General features: G+C 42.5%; 1 protein-coding gene across 1 annotated transcript in view; it reads right to left on the bottom strand.

Moving 5' to 3' along the window:
- The window catches only part of LOC135468178 (ryanodine receptor 2-like), a 171,824-nt gene that overhangs the window by 112,963 nt on the left and 38,864 nt on the right, over positions 1–19,997 (bottom strand). The window contains exons 15-30 of the mRNA XM_064746268.1: positions 19,580–19,715; positions 19,313–19,414; positions 17,552–17,670; positions 16,473–16,606; positions 15,808–16,046; positions 15,377–15,566; positions 14,728–14,938; positions 14,022–14,126; positions 13,086–13,189; positions 12,635–12,718; positions 11,202–11,361; positions 8,990–9,063; positions 8,104–8,186; positions 5,097–5,181; positions 4,484–4,604; positions 414–510 (exon numbers count right to left, since the gene is read on the bottom strand). Of these exons, the coding sequence (XP_064602338.1) occupies positions 414–510; positions 4,484–4,604; positions 5,097–5,181; positions 8,104–8,186; positions 8,990–9,063; positions 11,202–11,361; positions 12,635–12,718; positions 13,086–13,189; positions 14,022–14,126; positions 14,728–14,938; positions 15,377–15,566; positions 15,808–16,046; positions 16,473–16,606; positions 17,552–17,670; positions 19,313–19,414; positions 19,580–19,715 (2,044 nt within the window). The remainder of the gene's footprint in view (positions 1–413; positions 511–4,483; positions 4,605–5,096; positions 5,182–8,103; positions 8,187–8,989; positions 9,064–11,201; positions 11,362–12,634; positions 12,719–13,085; positions 13,190–14,021; positions 14,127–14,727; positions 14,939–15,376; positions 15,567–15,807; positions 16,047–16,472; positions 16,607–17,551; positions 17,671–19,312; positions 19,415–19,579; positions 19,716–19,997) is intronic.

Here is a 19,997-nt window from a genome sequence, read left to right as displayed (position 1 = left end):
ATACAGGCATGATTACAACGTATGTATAGACCAACAGCCTTCGGTCACGGTGATCAACAACCATGGGTCACAGTGATCAACAGCCATGGGTCACCTACAGATACATGCAATCTGGGTTGATGAACAGTGATCAATATTACAGATACATGCAATCTTGGCTGATCAACATTACAGATACACATATTCGTAGCTGATCAACAATGCAGATACACATTATCTTGGCTGATCAACAGTGATCAACATCACAGACACATGTAATCTTGGCTGACCAATAGTGATCAATAATGCAGATACATGCAATCTCAGCTGATCAACATTAAAGATACACTCAATCCTGGCTGATCAGCAGTTATCAACATTACAGATACATGTCATCTGGGGGATCATTAGTCCAAGGTGTTCAGGTTACTTACAGATAGTCCTGTCCTGCAGGTCCAGCATACAGCCAATCACATCTCCCACCTGCCACATCTTACCATATGGGTCGGGGCCTTGGTGCCATTTACGGGCCTGAAATGTGGATAGCATAAACTATCAGGTCAGACATACATGTACCAGTTGTGACTCCACCATTACTCTGTCCCAGCACCACTTCTCTGTAACAGTACCACTGCTCTGTACCAGCACCACTCTGTACCAGTCACAGTTCAACTACAGTGTACCTCCTAAAATTGTACCATACTACGATGCCATTACTACTTCTTAGTAACGACACGTCCTGTCCTGTACCAGTATCATTACGTACCAATAACTCAGATGTTACCTCATATGCAGTACCAATACAGTGACAAAACCCGCACAGCTCAGACGTTACCTCATATTCAGTACCAATACAGTGACAAAACCTGCACAGCTCAGACATTACCTCATATGCAGTACCAATACAGTGACAAAACCCGCATAACTCAGATGTTACCTCATATGCAGTACCAATACAGTGACAAAACCCGCACAGCTCAGACATTACCTCATATGCAGTACCAATACAGTGACAAAACCCACACAGCTCAGACGTTACATCATATTCAGTACCAATACAGTGACAAAACCCGCATAACTCAGATGTTACCTCATATTCAGTACCAATACAGTGACAAAACCTGCATAGCTCAGACGTTACCTCATATTCAGTCCCAATACAGTGACAAAACCCGCACAGCACAGACATTACCTCATATGCAGTACCAATACAGTGACAAAACCTGCATAGCTCAGACATTACCTCATATGCAGTACCAATACAGTGACAAAACCCGCATAACTCAGATGTTACCTCATATTCAGTACCAATACAGTGACAAAACCTGCATAGCTCAGACGTTACCTCATATTCAGTCCCAATACAGTGACAAAACCCACACAGCTCAGACGTTACATCATATTCAGTACCAATACAGTGACAAAACCCGCATAACTCAGATGTTACCTCATATTCAGTACCAATACAGTGACAAAACCTGCATAGCTCAGATGATAACTCATATTCAGTGCCAATACAGTGACAAAACCTGCATAACTCAGATGTTACCTCATATTCAGTACCAATACAGTGACAAAACCCGCACAGCTCAGATGTTACATCATATTCAGTGCCAATACAGTGACAAAACCCGCACAGCTCAGACATTACCTCATATGCAGTACCAATACAGTGACAAAACCCGCACAACTCAGACATTACCTCATATGCAGTACCAATGCAGTGACAAAACCCGCATAGCTCAGATGATAACTCATATTCAGTGCCAATACAGTGACAAAACCCGCATAGCTCAGATGATAACTCATATTCAGTGCCAATACAGTGACAAAACCCGCATAACTCAGATGTTACCTCATATTCAGTACCAATACAGTGACAAAACCGGCATAACTCAGATGTTACCTCATATTCAGTACCAATACAGTGACAAAACCCGCATAGCTCAGATGATACCTCATATTCAGTACCAATACAGTGACAAAACCCACACAGCTCAGACATTACCTCATATTCAGTACCAATACAGTGACAAAACCCGCATAACTCAGATGTTACCTCATATTCAGTACCAATACAGTGACAAACCCGCATAGCTCAGACGTTACCTCATATTCAGTGCCAATACAGTGACAAAACCCGCATAGCTCAGACGTTACCTCATATGCAGTACCAATACAGTGACAAAACCCGCACAGCTCAGACATTATCTCATATGCAGTACCAATACAGTGACAAGACCCGCACAACTCAGACATTACCTCATATGCAGTACCAATACAGTGACAAAACCCACACAGCTCAGATGTTACATCATATTCAGTACCAATAGTGACAAAACCCGCATAACTCAGATGTTACCTCATATTCAGTACCAATACAGTGACAAAACCCGCATAACTCAGATGTTACTTCATATTCAGTACCAATACAGTGACAAAACCCGCATAACTCAGATGTTGCATCATATTCAGTACCAATACAGTGACAAAACCCGCATAACTCAGATGTTACCTCATATTCAGTACCAATACAGTGACAAAACCCGCACAGCTCAGACATTACCTCATATGCAGTACCAATACAGTGACAAAACCCGCACAGCTCAGATGTTACATCATATTCAGTACCACTAGTGACAAAACCCGCATAACTCAGATGTTACATCATATTCAGTACCAATACAGTGACAAAACCCGCACAGCTCAGACATTACCTCATATTCAGTACCAATACAGTGACAAAACCCGCACAGCTCAGATGATACCTCATATTCAGTGCCAATACAGTGACAAAACCCGCATAACTCAGATGTTACCTCATATTCAGTACCAATACAGTGACAAAACCCGCACAACTCAGATGTTACCTCATATGCAGTACCAATACAGTGACAAAACCCGCATAGCTCAGATGATACCTCATATTCAGTGCCAATACAGTGACAAAACCCGCAAAACTCAGATGATAACTCATATTCAGTGCCAATACAGTGACAAAACCCGCATAACTCAGATGTTACCTCATATTCAGTACCAATACAGTGACAAAACCGGCATAACTCAGATGTTACCTCATATTCAGTACCAATACAGTGACAAAACCCGCATAGCTCAGATGATACCTCATATTCAGTACCAATACAGTGACAAAACCCACACAGCTCAGACATTACCTCATATTCAGTACCAATACAGTGACAAAACCCGCATAACTCAGATGTTACCTCATATTCAGTACCAATACAGTGACAGGACCCGCACAACTCAGATGTTACCTCATATGCAGTACCAATACAGTGACAAAACCCGCACAACTCAGACATTACCTCATATGCAGTACCAATACAGTGACAAAACCCGCACAACTCAGACATTACCTCATATGCAGTACCAATACAGTGACAAAACCCACACAGCTCAGACGTTACATCATATTCAGTACCAATACAGTGACAAAACCCGCATAACTCAGATGTTACCTCATATTCAGTACCAATACAGTGACAAAACCTGCATAGCTCAGATGATAACCCATATTCAGTGCCAATACAGTGACAAAACCTGCATAGCTCAGACGTTACCTCATATGCAGTACCAATACAGTGACAAAACCCGCACAGCTCAGACATTATCTCATATGCAGTACCAATACAGTGACAAGACCCGCACAACTCAGACATTACCTCATATGCAGTACCAATACAGTGACAAAACCCACACAGCTCAGATGTTACATCATATTCAGTACCAATAGTGACAAAACCCGCATAACTCAGATGTTACCTCATATTCAGTACCAATACAGTGACAAAACCCGCATAACTCAGATGTTACTTCATATTCAGTACCAATACAGTGACAAAACCCGCATAACTCAGATGTTACATCATATTCAGTACCAATACAGTGACAAAACCCGCATAACTCAGATGTTACCTCATATTCAGTACCAATACAGTGACAAAACCCGCACAGCTCAGACATTACCTCATATGCAGTACCAATACAGTGACAAAACCCGCACAGCTCAGATGTTACATCATATTCAGTACCACTAGTGACAAAACCCGCATAACTCAGATGTTACATCATATTCAGTACCAATACAGTGACAAAACCCTCACAGCTCAGACATTACCTCATATTCAGTACCAATACAGTGACAAAACCCGCACAGCTCAGATGATACCTCATATTCAGTGCCAATACAGTGACAAAACCCGCACAGCTCTGATGTTACCTCATATTCAGTACCAATACAGTGACAAAACCCGCACAACTCAGATGTTACATCATATTCAGTACCAATACAGTGACAAAACCCGCATAGCTCAGATGATACCTCATATTCAGTGCCAATACAGTGACAAAACCCGCAAAACTCAGATGTTACCTCATATTCAGTGCCAATACAGTGACAAAACCCGCATAGCTCAGACGTTACCTCATATTCAAGTTAAATGTTGTTGCTTGTAGTTTCTGTGTTTAGTTATATCTTTACCGTGAAGCCATCAAAGCAGTAGGAGGTCCCATCCAATCCCAGCTCCTGGTTTGAGTCACATGATACAGTGGCCCAGCCAATCTTCATGGAGCCTGGTGTAAGCACCTCAAACTCGTAGTACCTGCCAACATAATCAACACTCAGTCAGTAAAGACAAGACATGAAATTCATTATGTTATAAATTATTAAATTTAGGCAGCACCATAATCTGAAATCCCTCAGGATACTTTGCTTACGCTAAACACAGACAACTGTAGTGTCTTAAATCATGAAATGAATCAACAGAGCACAGACAATGTAGTTCAGATCACAGAAAACGCAACACAGACAAATAAAACAATTCCCAAAGACATGTATGTATAGCTCCCAAAGGTAAGGAGCAAGTGGGTACTGTAAGTTTACACAGAATCTTCACAAAATTCTGGGACAGGCTATTAACTGTAACTGAATTAAAAGTATTTCTAATTTAAAAACGGACTATTCAGTCAGTAATGTGAAGATCTGGACTTGTTGGATACGCTAATGAAGCTGCATTGCTCTATATATGACGTGTTGGTGACTACATGTCACTCACCATTTACAACCCCAAGCACTCACTCACTCACTCACTTACCATTTGCCTGATGTAACAGCATATGTCTGCTCTGCCCTGAATGTCTGGGACAGGTTCTTTACATCAGCAGCATCTCTAGACACAGCTGTAAACAGAAACAAAATCTTAATACTGATACTGCAAGACATCTATTACCTCTGCTATCAGTAAGAAAAAACATACACACACAGAAGGTTTATTTATTTGATTGGTGTTTTAGGTCATATTCAAGAATATTCACAGAAGACAAAAAAAAAAACAAAACAAAACAAACAGCCATGTACATATAAGAGATCACCTTAAATCAAACATTGTTACATAAATGCCAGATTTTATGATGATTGCACACCACTCACTGTTACATAAATATTAGATTTTATTTTGACTGCACACCTTAAATCAAAGATTGTTACATAAATGCTAGATTTTATGATGATTGCACACCACTCACTGTTACATAAATATTAGATTTTATTTTGACTGCACACCTTAAATCAAAGATTGTTACATAAATTCTAGATTTTATGATGATTGCACACCACTCATTGTTTCATAAATATTAGATTTTATTTTGACTGCACACCTTAAATAAAAGATTGTTACATAAATTCTAGATTTTCTGAATGATTACACAACACTCACTGTTACATAAATATTAGATTTTATATTGACTGCACACCTTAAATCAAAGACTGTTATATAAATTCTAGATTTATGATGATTGCACACCACTCACTGTTACATAAATATTAGATTTTATTTTGACTGCACACCTTAAATCAAAGATTGTTATATAAATTCTAGATTTTATGATGATTGCACACCACTCGCTGTCATTTACTGTGTTATTTACAGTATAATAATATATTATCCAAAAATCACTTAAGACAAAATTGTATCTACTAATCACTGTCTACAGCTAGAATAGTTTTACCAGTATCATGTACAGTTTTGAAAAAGTTGTCACATGTTAGTGGAGAGTGTGAACAAATCCATGGGAAGAGATGAGTGCAAATATCACTGAATCAAAACAAAATGTCCGTCTCCAAGAAACTGCAAAATACCGTTACACTGAATTCAGACTCGAAGAACGTTAAGTTTTATTTGTACTGAGTTCATGGTTTAGGAGCTATGTAATACTGACAACATAACAACATGCATGAACAGGTTGACAACAGTTAATTACGCACAGGATGTTCGCCTACCAAATTCACACCACCAACATTATATTTCATTTTAACCATTCTAAAAATTAGAGAACTCTCGATGGAGCCACTTTCTTATTCATTTTATTTCAAGTAACACAAATTCCAACTTCTTCTGGCACTTTCACTCGTAATATTTTAAATGTAGAAAATCAGTCTCACATAGGTGCTGGTTTTGTCAGACCTATTGATTTCTTATTTCCCTTGTTTTATATATCAACAAACAGCATAATATGTAGTCCAAAACTTCCTCTCCCTTTTCTGTACATTTGCAGGTCAGTTTGGACAATCTCACAGAAATTGCAGACAATTCATTACAGAAACTTGACATGTTCCACACAAGACACACCTACAGTACATGTACTTCAACAACCAAACTACTGAGTAAGTGTTATTACTCAACAGCTAGCCACCAGTCACGAGATACCAATCAGTACTAAACACCCAACCATAAAGTACAAGTTATAGTACTAAAGAGCTAATGATCAGTGAGTTTACCTTTCCTCTTAGGACTGAGAGCAGCAAGTCTGCTCTGTAACTTACTTTCTTCAGAATGCAGCATAGAAAACAGGGATATTATTGCAAATAATTCCACCAGTCATGCACAGATTGGAGATCAAGTAGGCAACAAAGTCAGTCAGAAGCTCTAGTGTTACAAAGAATGATTTAACATGGGTTATTTACAAATAGACAACAGGGCCCTCAAAAGTTTAGTGGTGAATCAGTCAGAGCAATGAGCTCATGTACAGTGCCTGACATAACCAAACCAGAAATTGTATTTCTCCTGAAGTTCGCCATGCAAAAATGCACTTTCTGGAAGCCCATAATGGCCTTAAAATGATTCTTCTAAGTTTTTTCTGATAAATTAATCAAACTTCACCATAAAGTTTCAAGGTGAATCAGAATAATAATGCGTCAATTGAATAATGCTAGCCTTTAGGTGAATAATGCTAACCTTTAGGTGAATAATGCTAGCCTTTAGGTGAATAATGCTAGCCTTTAGGTGAATAATGCTAACCTTTAGGTGAATAATGCTAGCCTTTAGGTGAATAATGCTAGCCTTTAGGTGAATAATGCTAGCCTTTAGGTGACTTACATGGACAGTAATCCTTAGTTATTGTCTGTTCCATGTAATGTAACTACTAAGGCTCACTCTGCTACTGTATGGACTGTACCTCTACCTGAGTCAACCTGAGTACTGTCAACTAGCTCACAAAAACATGATCTACACGCATGAACAGAAACTATATGCGGCACCAAAGAAAAATCTTGTGTGTGATTTTGGTGCCTATCTGAGTGTCAGCACATATACCTTGCTGTTATGTCTTACATACACTGTAGGGTATGCTATAACTGTACACGTGCACCAGCTGTACACGTGCACCGGCTGTACACGTGCACCAGCTGTACATGTGCACCAGCTGTACATGTGCACCAGCTGTACATCTGACACACATACATTTACAAGAATGATTCTATTCGCTTTCAAAGCTGTTTATGGAAAAGAACATCACTTCCGTCAAAGTCAGCACAACATCTGTAATACTAATTTCCATCCATGTCTAATATTCAAATATGAAACTAAAAAATAGTGCCAGTGCCGCCCCCCTCCCGCACCCCCCAACCCAAGTTGAAAAATTCAGATACCCTACACATACATTTCATTTTAAAAAGCATCGTCCCAATCATTGTCCAACATTGTCTAGTGAAGAGAGTAACTGTTTTCTTGTCTTGCTGTCATCATGGTTGTGACACATGTCTATGTGTCCTAGCCACATGCAGGGTTAGTACAGCCTACAAACCTCCATGCAGAAAACAGTTACCGCTTTCTCCAGTCTCATTGGTCGGTGGTTCCAGATTGTAACCATAGGCCAGAAGGGTCTTGACAGTTTCTGTGGCCGTGTCTCTGTAACAAGAGAGTAAACACACGTCAGGTAGTAAAGTAATAAGGGAAGTACAGTATTTAACCACCATTACTGTGCATAATCCTGACTGGGAGGCTACACCATTACTGTACATAATCCTGACTGGGAGGCTACACAGTTACTGTACATAATCCTGACTGGAACGCTACACCGTTACTGTACATAATCCTGACTGGGATGCTATACCATTACTGTACATAATCCTGACTGGGACGCTACACCGTTACTGTACATAATCCTGACAGGGACGCTACACAGTTACTGTACATAATCCTGACTGGGATGCTACACCATTACTGTACATAATCCTGACTAGGACGCTACACTGTTACTGTACATAATCCTGACTGGGACGCTACACAGTTACTGTACATAATCCTGACTGGGACGCTACAACGTTACTGTACATAATTCTGACTGGGACGCTACACCGTTACTGTACATAATCCTGACAGGGACGCTACACAATTACTGTACATAATCCTGACTGGGATGCTACACTGTTACTGTACAAATCCTGACTGGGACGCTACACCGTTACTGTACATAATCCTGACTGGGACGCTACACTGTTACTGTACATAATCCTGACTGGGATGCTACACTTAATACAACATTCGTCCAACCTGATATTCAACACATTAGCAAAAACTTGCTGAATTGTGAACACAGCGAGGCCAAGTTTTGGGATCTGTTCAACTAGGCTCAAAATTAGCAACATCTGCCATCACAAGTGTACTCTGTGTGCTTGGATAACTCCAATGCCAGCATACACCCAGCATACCTGTTGGCTTTCTTGATGGTGGCATCAACCTTACTGTATGGCACCAAATGTGGGCTTCTTTTATTGGCTTGGCTCTACAAGACATAAAATAAAAATAAATGAAAAGTGAAGAAAATAAAATGACAAAATTTAAACATAGTCATCTTCACATAGCACTTAATCTGTTTACATTTATCAATGCTTGACATGCCATTCAGCTACATGTAAATTACATATTAGTGATTGGCATGGCATTGGCATGAACAGACAAGACGAGCACATTTAGTTCCGTGGACTGGTCTACATCAGCGTCCAGATTCAACCTCTGCTGCACTCACCTCTGTGTGATCGTAGGTCCAGCCCTGTTTAATGCGGTCCTTAGCCCAGACATTGTGTGTGTTCTCAGCCACGAGATCCACCAGCCCCTGCTGCACTCACCTCTGTGTGATCGTAGGTCCAGCCCTGTTTAATGCGGTCCTTAGCCCAGACATTGTGTGTGTTCTCAGCCACGAGATCCACCAGCCCCTGCTGCACTCACCTCTGTGTGACCATAGGTCCAGCCCTGTTTAATGCTGTCCTTAGCCCAGACATTGTGTGTGTTCTCAGCCATGAGATCCACCAGCCCCTGCTGCACTCACCTCTGTGTGACCATAGGTCCAGCCCTGTTTAATGCTGCGCTTAGCCCAGACATTGTGTGTGTTCTCAGCCACGAGATCCACCAGCCCCTGCTGCACTCACCTCTGTGTGACCATAGGTCCAGCCCTGTTTAATGCTGTGCTTAGCCCAGACATTGTGTGTGTTCTCAGCCACGAGATCCACCAGCCCCTGCTGCACTCACCTCTGTGTGACCATAGGTCCAGCCCTGTTTAATGCTGTGCTTAGCCCAGACATTGTGTGTGTTTTCAGCCACGAGATCCACCAGCCCCTGCTGCACTCACCTCTGTGTGACCATAGGTCCAGCCCTGTTTAATGCTGTCCTTAGCCCAGACATTGTGTGTGTTCTTAGCCAGGAGATCCACCAGCCCCTGCTGCACTCACCTCTGTGTGACCGTAGGTCCAGCCCTGTTTAATGCTGTCCTTAGCCCAGACATTGTGTGTTCTCAGCCACCAGATCCACCCGCCCCTGCTGCACTCACCTCTGTGTGACCATAGGTCCAGCCCTGTTTAATGCTGTCCTTAGCCCAGACATTGTGTGTGTTCTTAGCCACCAGATCCACCAGCCCCTGCTGCACTCACCTCCATGTGATCGTAGGTCCAGCCCTGTTTAATGCTGTCCTTTGCCCAGACATTGTGTGTGTTCTCAGCCACGAGATCCACCAGCCCCTGCTGCACTCACCTCTGTATGACCATAGGTCCAGCCCTGTTTAATGCTGTCCTTTGCCCAGACATTGTGTGTGTTCTCAGCCACGAGATCCACCAGACCTGCTGCACTCACCTCTGTGTGACCATAGGTCCAGCCCTGTTTAATGCTGTCCTTTGCCCAGACATTGTGTGTTCTTAGCCACCAGATCCACCAGCCCCTGCTGCATTCACCTCCATGTGATCGTAGGTTCAGCCCTGTTTAATGCTGTCCTTAGCCCAGACATTGTGTGTGTTCTCAGCCACGAGATCCACCAGCCCCTGCTGCACTCACCTCTGTATGACCATAGGTCCAGCCCTGTTTAATGCTGTCCTTAGCCCAGACATTGTGTGTGTTCTCAGCCACGAGATCCACCAGCCCCTGCTGCACTCACCTCTGTGTGACCATAGGTCCAGCCCTGTTTAATGCTGTCCTTTACCCAGACATTGTGTGTGTTCTCAGCCACGAGATCCACCAGCCCCTGCTGCACTCACCTCTGTGTGACCATAGGTCCAGCCCTGTTTAATGCTGTCCTTAGCCCAGACATTGTGTGTGTTCTCAGCCACGAGTTCCACCCGCCCCTGATGCACTCACCACTGTGTGACCATAAGTCCAGCCCTGTTTAATGCTGTCCTTTGCCCAGACATTGTGTGTGTACTTTGCCAGGAGATCCACCAGCCCCTGCTGCACTCACCTCCGTGTGACAATAGGTCCAACCCTGTTTAATGCGGTCCTTAGCCCAGACATTGTGTGTGTTCTCAGCCACGAGATCCACCAGCCCCTGCTGCACTCACCTCTGTGTGACCATAGGTCCAGCCCTGTTTAATGCTGTCCTTTGCCCAGACATTGTGTGTGTTCTCAGCCACGAGATCCACCAGCCCCTGCTGCACTCACCTCTGTGTGACCATAGGTCCAGCCCTGTTTAATGCGGTCCTTAGCCCAGACATTGTGTGTGTTCTCAGCCAGGAGATCCACCAGTTCCTGCATCTTCTCATTTAGTGTGACCCCTGACAGGTCTAAGGGGGTGGGTTTGTAGCCATTAGACTGCAGGTAACTGAAACAATCAGGCAGCAACATGTTTAAATATTGGCAAATGTGTATTATACATAATAAGCATATTCATGTAAGACAAACTAGTATAGATTAAGAACATTCAAAAACATATAACGAATTCTGGTGGTCCTCAAAACCCCTTATATAGCACAATGCTCACAATCTGGCTAACATATGGCTAAATGATTTGCTATCTGAACCATTTTAACTAGATATAAAGCCGTTATAATAAAAATTTGGAGCTCATGTTTTTGTTTTTCATTTTAAACCCTAGCAGAGCCTGGGGGAACTATTGACCTTGCTCAGGCTGCTGGAAGACTTCCCATGACAACCGGAGAGGAAGCCTCCATGAGTACTAGCCAGACATGGATTCATAGCGGCTGCATTAGTGAGGGGCTCCTGGGTTATTACACTGTGCTACCACACTAACCACCTGAGCCACGGAGGCCCCCAGCAGCATGTTGCTGACACACCCTCCATGTACCATCAGAGAGGAAGCCAGCCTGAACCGGGCATGGATTCACAGCGGCCGCATTAGTGAGGAGCTCCTGGGTTATTACACTGTGCTACCACACTAACCACCTGAGCCACGGAGGCCCCCAGCAGCATGTTGCTGACACACCCTCCATGTACAATCAGAGAGGAAGCCAGCCTGAACCGGGCATGGATTCACAGCGGCCGCATTAGTGAGGGGCTCCTGGGTTATTACACTGTGCTACCACACTAACCACCTGAGCCACGGAGGCCTCCAGCAGCATGTTGCTGACACACCCTCCATGTACAATCAGAGAGGAAGCCAGCCTGAACCGGGCATGGATTCACAGCGGCCGCATTAGTGAGGGGCTCCTGGGTTATTACACTGTGCTACCACACTAACCACCTGAGCCACGGAGGCCCCCAGCAGCATGTTGCTGACACACCCTCCATGTACAATCAGAGAGGAAGCCAGCCTGAACCAGGCATGGATTCACAGCGGCCACATTAGTGAGGGGCTCCTGGGTTATTACGCCTTGCTAGCACACTAACCACCTGGCTGCAGTGGCCTTAGCATTCGTGTCTACACAAGACAGGAATTGTTTTGTGCATAACAGAACATCCAATGTTATGCCTGTATTTGTGCATAATAGTACATACAATGTTATGCCAGTATTTGTGCATAATAGAACGTCCAATGTTATGCCTGCATTTGTGCATAATAGAACGTATAATCTTCTGCCTGTATTTGTGCACAACAGTAAGTGCAATGTAAGAGTCTTCAACTGAAAACAACTTACGGATTCCCCAGTTTCAGTGTCTTTAATCTGCTTGACTGCTTCTTGGCATCAATTGTTATGTGGTACCCTAGAGCCAAGAGGGTCCTGAAAACCAGCAATATCCAGCTACTTAATCCGTCTGGTAAATCAAAGCACATTAGATTACTTCACATTCATCATAGATGGTTCTGATCAGGCTACCATACCATAATATTGTCTAGATATCTTTTTTCAGATTAACAGCCAGGTACTGCTGGATCTGACACCAAGGTCTTTCTCAGTAATTCTCCATTGTAGCATCTTTATGAAAATGTATATCACTTTGAATATTAAGATAGATAACAAATTTTCAGATTTCCAACAAAATTCCGTAAGTATTCATGTGGAAGTGCACTCATATTCACAAACAGCATACTGTTTCTGGAGAAACAGAATTAAATCAAATTACTACAAAACTACATTGCCATTTTACCTCAGAGTTTCATAAGCCAGGGTAATGTCATATTTCTTCTCAGACATAGGTAGCCTCTCAAATGTGGTGAGACAAGGGTGTGTCTTTTTCGTGTCATCCCTCCTCTGCACAAACAAAACAAATACTTAACACATACAAATTTGGCTTTCCATTTACTACAACTAGGGGAATGGGTTTAGATTAGCAAGTAAGCACAGTTCCACACTGAAACCACATGTATATTTCTACGATCAATCATGATGGGATGTATCATTCACACAATACCAAACCTTTTCCAGACAGAGGAAAACCCGATAAAACACCAGCAAACAAAGTCTGTGAACTTTTTAGAATATGAAAACTTATGTGATTTACATGTACACCTAATGTACTGCTGAATGCGACTTTATTTAGCAATATTCAGACAAAACATGGATCTTATAGTTTTTGTTGAGGATACATTTCTGATAGCACAACACACTGTGAGTAGAGAGGATGAGGAAAACTTTAACACTTGTAAAAAGCCTGGCAGAATTTCAAAAAATGCACCACAGCTTCATCCCATACAGAGCTTTATACCTCCCCATAGGTCTGCACCACAGCTTCATCCCTTACTGAACTTTATACCTCCATATAGGTCTGCACCACAGATTCATCCGATACTGAACTTTATACCTCCCCATAGGTCTGCACCACAGCTTCATCCCATACAGAGCTTTATACCTCCCCATAAGTCTGCACCACAGCTTCATCCCATGCTGAACTTTATACCTCCATATAGGTCTGCACCACAGCTTCATCCCATGCTGAACTTTATACCTCCATATAGGTCTGCACCACAGCTTCATCCCATACTGAACTTTATACCTCCCCATAGATCTGCACCACAGCTTCATCCCAAACTGAACTTACCTCCCCATAGGTCTGCACCACAGCTTCATCCCATACTGAACTTACCTCCCCATACGTCCAGGATTGCTCTATTTTGTTCATTGCCCAGAGCTCGTGGATATTTTCAGCCAATCTGTCCCGAACATTCTCAATGTACGCCGGCAACTGGATCTGAAATTTATTTATTTATTTATTTGATTGGTGTTTTATGCCATACTCAAGAATATTTCACTTATACGGTGGCCAGCATTAAGGTGGGAGGAAACCGGGCAGAGCTCGGAGGAAACCCACCACCATCACCAGGTTGCTGCCAGACCATCTCACGTAAGCCAGCATGAGCTCTTGAAGCTTAAGAGCATGAGACTTGAACTCACAGAGACCGCATCGGTGAGAGGCTCCTGGGTCATTACGCTGGGTTAGCGCGCTAACCAACTGAGGCACGGAAGCCCCGGTATCTGAAATACATCAATGATGAACCTTTATCATATCAGTTTTACATTTTTCGTATTGCTACATGTGGATGTCTATGTACAGAGAAAACATTCTCAAGCAGCATCCTTGCACACAGCCAGATAAACCCAAGTTAACCCAAGCTTACTAAGTCATTTTACACAATAAGTTGCATGTATATTTGCTTTCATTTTCATAACAAGAGTGCTCTAGTGTTCTCCATCATGGCCAGATGGTGAAGGTGAAACTTTCTTGTGTATGGTGTAAAACAATGATGACATAAACAAATAGGTGACATGGGAAGAGTGTCTGACTGACTCACATGTGCTGTGTCCACGGGATGAGGGACAAACACCACGCGCTCCAGATTTCCCGCTGGACCACAGACAATGCTCTTCTGTACATCACCCAGGTGAAAACACGGCTCTATCTTCAGCTTCTCCCTCGGGGGCAGACTCTCAAAGACGGGAGAGTGACCCTCAGGGGGGCCGTACTTCAGCTTTCCATGGTCTCCACCCAAGACAAAGCGACAGCTACAACACAAGATCAGGGCTCAGCTATTCATCCATATCTTTGATATATATATACAGCTGAACGGATTTTTAAACGCATCTTGAACTGGCAAAATATTTTAAGGTTCTGTAATGTGGACCCAGATATAATGTGGGTGAAACCATTTTATCTGTCTTCATTTTCAATTCCATACCAACGCCTACTTAACATGTACTTTGAAAATGTTTTTGAATTTAAAAGCAATGCTCGCATCACAAATAATAGAGCAATATTCTAATATAAGAAATTAACAACAAATCAAACCAATTTATAGATAAGTTTGAAATGTGACTCAGTGAATGAGAGGGGCTCTGGGAAGATCAGCTGTTTATTGACCGAGTTCATCAACCCTCCGTAAATGAAGTTCATCAATGAATGAAAGCTGACGGGTTAACAACTTAGTTGATTGCAGATTTTACCTGACTTTGGCAGACATGCTGATGACAGGGAAGAACATGCCATCCACATTGAAGTCCTTGAAGAAGCCCCTGATCTTGTTGCCATTCAGACTGAAGGTGATCTGAGATAGGGCCAAATCCAGACAACAGCCAATGATGTCATGTTTCTGAAGCATCTGGCTGGCATGTCGCACCTGTTTGGGCTTACCACCTTAACATCAAACACAGGGAATATACATGAATCTCCACTGATATTCAAAATTTATGAAGTATTCTAATAAAAGGATGCATGAACCTAAAACACTGGGCAGATATATGTGATGTGTTATGAAAACACCAAGCAGCTCTTTATTCCTTCAGAAAAGAAAAGCCTGGTTAACTTTCTTGATTGTGGTGCTTGTAGTACTAAGTAGATCCAGACTATTTTGATACTGGGGCTTGTGTACACTTACCTGTCCACAGGTTGAGGCCATCAAAGGCGTAAGAGTATAGGTCTCCACCAACACCATTAGCCCCCCACTGCTCCCCTCCACCAGGGTACGGCACAAAGCCACCTGTATTAGCCCAGCCAACACGCAACAAGGGAGGTAAGTGTGTCGTCTTCTCCACATGGTCCACGATGACCTCGTAGTACCACTTCTTGTACATAGCTGAGCCAGCTTTCAGGCCTACGTATATACTGGGTCTGATGCTATAGAGGTTAAACAAGACAACCAGATCTACTGTAATTATACACGACATTTAACATCAATGATAAAAAGAGAATACAACATTCTTTCCAAATTCTTTTACAGACAGCACAAAACATAAAAACATGTACAATGTATATTCGTCTTTGATGTACTTTATCAAGAAATGTGAAACTTCTGCTGTCAGCTTGAGAAACTTTCAGAAATGTCCCTATTTCTGACATTTCAATGGGGTAAATAGCAGACTTTTTTGTGTTGAATGTAAACTGTTCACTCTGTTCAGCTTTAAACAGGAACAAATCTACGCATATAAATACAAATGGAGCAAACTGAAGCATTGTCCACAATTGTATGAAGACAGGACTACATTCAGCAGACAACTGAGACAATACCTTGTTCCCATGTGCTTTAGAGCAGCCAGAGCTTACCTGGTGACCTGGTCAACCAGTTTAGTCTGCAGCAGGAGGTCACGGCCAGGAAGGAGGTTATCACAGATAAGGTTTTGATTGAGTCGCACAGCTACGTCGTTCCCCACACACAGGGATTTGAGCACGTCAAGCACCTGCAGTAAGCCCAAAAACTCAAAGTAAAACATTGCACAGTGTATGCAGGTACAGTACATGGAAGAAAATGCAACCTGTGAACCAGGTGCGATTCACAAGAGAAGGTAGAAGGTAATATGAGGGTAATAAACTTCAGCTTTGTAAAGTTTACTACAATCATCATCTGGGAATACAGCGAGTAGATACAATATTTGACCGATAAAATGAGACCAGCAAACTTACTGGCTAGAGTGAGCTGGATAGCTCAGTCAGTAGTGTGGCGGGGCTAGACATATTACACTCTACATCGTAAGATGGAGTCTCACCCGAGCCAGTAAGTTTGCTGGTCTCAATGTGTACAGCTTTTATAACCCATATTGCCACGCCTCCCTGGCATTAATGATATGGTCTTTAGACATCATCTTACATATGAAATTTACCTATGCATTACGGCTGAAATACTGCCAACACAGCCTTAAGCCATAATAATGCATTTACTCATTCCCTCAATGTCACCACATTATGGCTGAAATACTGCCAAAACAGCCTTAAGTCATAATTATGCATTTACTCATTCCCTCAATGTCACCACATTATGGCTGAAATACTGCCAAAACAGCCTTAAGTCATAATTATGCATTTACTCATTCCCTCAATGTCACCACATTATGGCTGAAATACTGCCAAAACAGCCTTAAGTCATAATTATGCATTTACTCATTCCCTCAATGTCACCACATTATGGCTGAAATACTGCCAAAACAGTCTTAAGCCATAATTATGCATTTACTCATTCCCTCAATGTCACCACATTATGGCTGAAATACTGCCAAAACAGCCTTAAGCCATAATTATGCATTTACTCATTCCCCCAATATCAGTAAACATATATTCAGGCCTGATGCTCAGTGAAGTTGGCTACAGGTGTTTTCTCCTAGAGTTTAACTGTGAGGCCTTGTACATACCTTAGGATCCCTGCCATGTTTGTCAATCAGCGATATAATGGTGACAATATGTTTCTCCTTAATCATGTTCAGAGCTTCTGGAGAATCGATCAGCACACAGTGTAACACATCCAGCACACCTGAGAAAAACAATCAACACACAGTGTAACACATCCAGCACACCTGAGAAAGAGAATCAACATACAGTGTAACACATCCAGCACACCTGAGAAAGAGAATCAACACACAGTGTAACACATCTGGCACACCTGAGAAAGATAATCAACACACAGTGTAACACATCCAGCACACCTGAGAAAAACAATCAACACACAGTGTAACATCTCCAGCACTCCTGAGAAAGAGAATCAACACACAGTGTAACACATCCAGCACACCTGAGAAAAACAATCAACACACAGTGTAACACATCTGGCACACCTGAGAAAGATAATCAACACACAGTGTAACACATCCAGCACACCTGAGAAAAACAATCAACACACAGTGTAACACATCCAGCACACCTGAGAAAAACAATCAGCACACAGTGTAACACATCCAGCACACCTGAGAAAAACAATCAACACACAGTGTAACACATCCAGCACACCTGAGAAAAACAATCAGCACACAGTGTAACACATCCAGCACACCTGAGAAAGAGAATCAACACACAGTGTAACACATCCAGCACACCTGAGAAAAACAATCAACACAGAGAGTAACACTTCCAGCACACCTGAGAAAGATAATCAACACGTTATTTTGGTTTGGTATTTGTGAGGATGATGTACACTGCTGATCAGCTACAAGATAGACGTAGTGGGGGGTTGGTATTTGTGAGGATGATGTACACTGCTGATCAGCTACAAGATAGATGTAGTGGGGGTTTGGTATTTGTGAGGATGATGTACACTGCTGATCAACTACAAGATAGATGTAGTGGGGGGTTGGTATTTGTGAGGATGATGTACACCGCTGATCAGCTACAAGATAGATGTAGTGGGGGTTCGGTATTTGTAAGGATGATGTACACTGCTGATCAGCTACAAGATAGACGTAGTGGGGGGTTGGTATTTGTAAGGATGATGTACACTGCTGATCAACTACAAGATAGACGTAGTGGGGGTTTGGTATTTGTAAGGATGATGTACACCGCTGATCAGCTACAAGATAGATGTAGTGGGGGTTTAGTATTTGTGAGGATGATGTACACTGCTGATCAGCTACAAGATAGATGTAGTGGGGGTTTGGTATTTGTAAGGATGATGTACACTGCTGATCAACTACAAGATAGATGTAGTGGGGGTTTGGTATTTGTAAGGATGATGTACGCTGTTGATCAGCTACAAGATAGATGTAGTGGGGGTTTGGTATTTGTGAGGATGATGTACACTGCTGATCAGCTACAAGATAGATGTAGTGGGGGTTTGGTATTTGTGAGGATGATGTACACTGCTGATCAGCTACAAGATAGACGTAGTGGGGGGTTGGTATTTGTGAGGATGATGTACACTGCTGATCAGCTACAAGATAGACGTAGTGGGGGGTTGGTATTTGTGAGGATGATGTACACTGCTGATCAGCTACAAGATAGATGTAGTGGGGGTTTGGTATTTGTAAGGATGATGTACACTGCTGATCAACTACAAGATAGATGTAGTATGGGTTTGGTATTTGTGAGGATGATGTACACCGCTGATCAGCTACAAGATAGATGTAGTGGGGGTTTGGTATTTGTGAGGATGTTTAGTGCTGATTCACTACAAGGAGACGTACCTTTAGAAGACTGCTGACTCTCCAGCCGATTCACCAGCCAATCCAGACGGTAAGATTGAGCAAACTGAGCACAGTTAGCACGGTTACCACGAATCATTGCAGCTGTCAACAACAACAACAGCACATTTAATCACGGCTGTGAGCGATTTCTGATTGTCACAAAGAAATCAAAGGCCTTGAAATCAAATGTTAGAATCAGACAAGAAGATAAAAATAACATAAACCTTTTGCAAACATGAGGAGGAACAGGAAAGCCAATGGACATACCCAGCAGCAAATAGAGATAACTGGAGATGTCATCCCAGTTCTGAGCAGCGTCCTCTCCCGCGTAATATGCAAACTGACGCCGACTTTTGTAATGGCTGAACTTGTCAATGGTCTCCAATATCAAGGCAATCATACCCTGTAAGATTCAGACAGAAAATCAAAAACACAAGCTCCTCACAACAAGAACTTTCTACAAACATTTCTGCAGGCATTAAGTGTAGTGTAGCTTCCATGGATTTAACCATTTACCAGTACTTAAAAAAATATAGATGGGAAGGTCTGCCAGCAACCTGTGGATGATTGTGGGTTTCCCTGGGCTCTGCCCGGTTTCCATCCACCATAATGCTGGCCGTCGTCGTATAAGTGAAATATTCTTGAGTACGGCATAAAACCACAATCAATCAAAAAATATAGGAAG

This window comes from Liolophura sinensis, chromosome 6, assembly GCF_032854445.1.
Source record: "Liolophura sinensis isolate JHLJ2023 chromosome 6, CUHK_Ljap_v2, whole genome shotgun sequence".
NCBI lineage: Eukaryota > Metazoa > Mollusca > Polyplacophora > Chitonida > Chitonidae > Liolophura > Liolophura sinensis.
The sequence above is the reverse complement of the archived record's forward strand: the minus strand, read 5'-3'. Positions and strand labels throughout refer to the sequence as shown.